The sequence below is a fragment of the Conger conger genome, chromosome 3 (genome assembly GCF_963514075.1).
Source record: "Conger conger chromosome 3, fConCon1.1, whole genome shotgun sequence".
In the NCBI taxonomy this organism is placed as follows: Eukaryota; Metazoa; Chordata; class Actinopteri; order Anguilliformes; family Congridae; genus Conger; species Conger conger.
The window spans coordinates 79,912,405-79,916,727 of NC_083762.1; the positions used below are offsets into that span (position 1 = coordinate 79,912,405).

The window sequence follows — 4,323 nt, forward strand, 5'->3', positions numbered from 1 at the left end:
AGTCGAGAAGGTTCGATATCTAAAGCACCTCCAGACAAAGTGTTGCCATGAGCCGAAGCATATTTTCAACTGAGAAAAGTGCTGCGCGGCGCGTCTTCCTCAACGCAGGACGCCTCCGGAACGGCGGACACCGGCGCACTCTGCCACGCGGTATATAATTATTATATAATTTTGCAGAGGTGGACGAGTGGCCGGGGAGATTGGCGTTTCGTTGCCATAGAAACAGCGGAACACTCGGCAGGCCCTCGTCGGAGTATAAATGCCAACCGCCACGCGGCGTCCTCCGTCCTTCCCCCGGCCGAACGTTTTCTGAAAGTGTCGTGCGCTGAAGTATAAATCAAAGTTTCTTTTTTTTTTTTTTTTACATTTTTTTCCAGATTTTTCCCTTTTTCTCCCAATTTGGTGGCCAATTGTACCTCGTCTGATTCAATTGGAGGTAGTCGTATTAGATGTACCGCCCGTACCCCGTCCCTCGGCGGCCCGAAGGAGAACGACAAGCCTTCTTCAAGCCGTCTCGTCTCGTGCCCGTTGCCGTGATTCCGAGGCGCCCGAGGTGCTTATTGTGCGGCGATCTAATAACCCTGCCAAGTCCCTCCCTCTGGAGCAGCGAGCCAATTATTGCTGCCCCACGTGAGCCGGCCAAACCGAGAATCGAACCCCGGTCCCCGGTGTGCAACTGATAAATGAAAGTTTCAAAGGGTTGTAGAAACCTTGGGTGGTGTGTCACTTCTCTAGACAAGCGAGGCCATTAAGCCGCCATTCTCCATGATGCACTGCCACCAAACAGGAGGAACACAATCGCTGTTTTCACACAGGGGAACAGTCACGTGTCGAGTGTTAACTCAAATCTAGTTAGCACATATGAGACAAACATGGACCCTGCCAGAGTTTATTTAACACTGAACATTTTGCTTCAGAACACAGCACATTGCTGCATTAAAAGAAATCAGCTCAAGCTAGGTTTTTAAACCGCTGGTAGCTGGTTGACCCGTTCGGACGAGTTCCTTATTCAACATGGTTTGACCAGCTCAAGCTAGGTCTTGAAACAGCTGGTCGCTGGTCATTTCAAGCGTGTCATAGCCGGACTTTACAGCAGGGTATACCATCAATCTAATCGCCTCTCTTGTTCACACAACACAAGGGCCGCAGTATCTAGCGCTTTGCTCTGTTGACAGCATCTGCACTTGACGGTGCCAGTAATTGTTGCCGGAACAATCCCAGTGATTTTGTTTACTCTGGCTTGCTAGCCAAAGAAGTTAAGTTAACTTCCGCTAAATAGCTTGCTAATGAAAAAAAAAAAGAATTATAACACCTGATGTCCTGCCATATTCTAATGGGCATGTACACCTATAAGAGCTTAAGAAACATTTATATACTCTATTTGGCATTTATACGCCACGATGACAGCACATTCGTGGTTAATAAATTAGCCGATCATTTATTTGTTGTACTGACTCCATTTGTGTAATTGTTTTCTTTTGCAGCGAGACACAATGCAGCCTAATGAAACAAGTCATGTTTGTTTTTGCCTGCTTGATCCAGGAATCTTATGGTTCTGCTCACACTTAAAACATCAAAATGAAACATTTCCATGAATGTTGCTCAGTCTCAAGCCGGTAATGTGTCAGGGCTGCTTTTCTGGAATGCCACTTTAATTCACGCATGACGCCTCAATGGAAGATTTCCACAGCATTGCCAGGTAAACCCTGCTGTAAAATCCAGCTATGGCCAGCTTGGAATACCCCACTGGTCAACCAGCTACCGGCTGTTTTAAAACCTAGCTTGAGCTGTTTTCAGCAGGGAAGAGAACCAGCTACATGTCTGAAGAGAGGTAATGAGGAAGAGAGGGAAAGAAAGAGAGATTGAAAAAAAGAGTGGCAGGTTCCAGGGAAAGAAGTGGGTGTAGTTTAACACCACTGTTGCATCCTCGAGCAACATACCTAACCGACTTAGTAAGCCACTCTTACTCTTGTAAAATAACCTGTCACAAATGGAGGTATAGTATTTGAAACAAGTGGTCAAAAGATATGCTACGTATGTAAGTTGCATCTCTTTGGCAAATATCTAACATAAAATAGCAAGGTTTTCCAGGCCTCTAAATGAAATGTTCCGCATTTATATCGCCCTGTAATACCACTGATGCCTCTCATTCACACTCACACTCACGACACACACACACACACACTCACACACACTCACACACATACTCATACACACTCACACACACTCACACACACACTCATACTCACACACACACCCACACACACACACATACACACTCACACACACACATACACACTCACACACTCACACACACTCATACACATACACATACTCACACACCAACGGTGATGGGCTGCCAGGCCAGGTATGAACCAGCTCGTCAGGAGCATTTGGGGGTTTAGGTGTCTTGCTCAGGGACACTTCGACACAGCCCGGGCGGGGGGTTCGAACCGGCAACCCTCCGACCGCTCTTACCGCCTACCTGCTGGGCCAGTGTCGCCCCATTACGGAACAGGAATGGGGAACAGGGGTAACAGGGAAGAGAGCGAGACAGAGGTGTGCGCGACTCCGAAAAAGAATCTGGAAAATTGGTGGAGTGTGGTCCTGGGAATGATGAAAGGAGGATGAGAGATGAAAATTAGACAGTGTTGTGGAGCGGGAGAGAGGAGGGTGCTGAAAGAGAGAGAGAGAGAGGCAGAGAGAGAGAGAGAGAGGGAGGGAGAGAGAGAGAGCTGTTCGGTGTTGACAGTTATATTTTCCTGTTGGGGGAAATTCACTTACTTGAATTGGCACAGGCCGCCAGTGTGTAATTCACTCCATAAGAGCGTTCCGAACTGGGAGCGCTGGAATGATTAATGGGAAGGAAATAGAAATATAGGAATTGACTGATTAAAACAAGGGGAGGTGGGAGGGAGGGAGGGAGGGATGGAGGGATAGATTGAGGAGGAGGGGGCTGCCTTTTTCGCAGACCCTTATTATCAGGGGGGATGGAGTTTGGGGTGGGGGGGTTTGGGTAACGTGGTTTTCTTTGGGGGTGCTAATTAATTGTGAGTCGACAGAAGGCCAAAGAACAAAGCACCCTTTCAAAATACAAAATAAGAGCTTTTTTTTTTTTTGGAGGGGAGGTAAGGAAGTGGTATTACTGGTGCTATGGGGGGGGGGGGGGGTGGCCCTTTTCAACCACCATCCCCAAAAATAAATAAATAGTTAAATTCTACACACACACTCACACGCACACACACACACACACACACACTCACATGCGCACACACACACATGCCTGCATGCTGTGTCATATTTTATTGTTTGGAGTAGTTGGATAAATTACAAAATCTATATGACTAATTTCTCGAGAAAATAATGTCACCACCCAAACCCCGACCATAATAACTGTTGTTTGACCAGATTCAACCTTCAACCTATCTGCCATGGTGGAGAGCCAGCCAGATCAGATACAGGCGTGTGAATGAGTCATGATTACCTGGAGTTTCACGTTCCATTTCTGTCAGTTCAGGGCACCTGTAGGGGAGTTTCTGATTGGACAGAAAGAGTCACCTGTAAAGGATTGATCTGGGCCGCGTTTCCCGACAACTGTGTCTCTTCGCGTTTTACAGAGGTGTACTTAGCTAAGAAAGTTTGTGGAAACACGCTGAAACGTTAAGGTAGAGCTTAAGGTACAACTTACGCAGGACGTAGCGTTAAGAACAGCCCACAGCCGTTATCGCTGACGCCTTCTTGTGAATGCCACGCCCCCTTTTGGCAAGCACATTTAGCACCCCTCAAGTAGCAAATACATCTATAGTTTAAGACAATGAAACTTTTTCATATTTATTTCACCAGCTAGCTAGAGATATGACTGCCAGGCCAGTAGAATCACATGAATTATCTTTGTAGCTCAATTCTGAATAGCAATGTAACCTAGTCGGTAGACATTTTAGTTAGTTTTATGTATTACAAAAATATATTTATTGTTTTTATCTCTCCCTCTCTTGCCCCCTCTATCCCTCTCTCTCTCTCCCTCTCTCCCTCTCTCTCTCCCCCCTCCCTCTCTCTCCCTCTCCCTCTCCCTCTCTTTTCCTCTCTTCCCCTCTCTCTCCCTCCCTCTCTCTCTCTCCCTCTCCCCCTCTCTCTCCCTCCCTCTCTCTCCGTCCCCAGGTCTGATGATCCCGGTGTTCTGCGTGGTGGAGCAGGTGGATAGCGGGGGCGGGGGCGGGGGGATGGTGATTGACGGAGATGGGGCCCGGGAGGAGCACGCGGAGTTTGTTCTGGTGAGGAAGGACATCCTCTTCACCCAGCTGGTGGAGACAGCCCTGCTGGCCC

General features: G+C 47.7%; 1 protein-coding gene across 1 annotated transcript in view; it reads left to right on the forward strand.

Annotated features, from left to right (window-relative positions):
* Positions 1-4,323, forward strand: part of satb2 (SATB homeobox 2) — a 60,167-nt gene that overhangs the window by 24,262 nt on the left and 31,582 nt on the right. Inside the window, 2 exon segments of the mRNA XM_061236022.1 lie at positions 980-982; positions 4,159-4,323. Coding sequence (XP_061092006.1) covers positions 980-982; positions 4,159-4,323 — 168 coding nt within the window.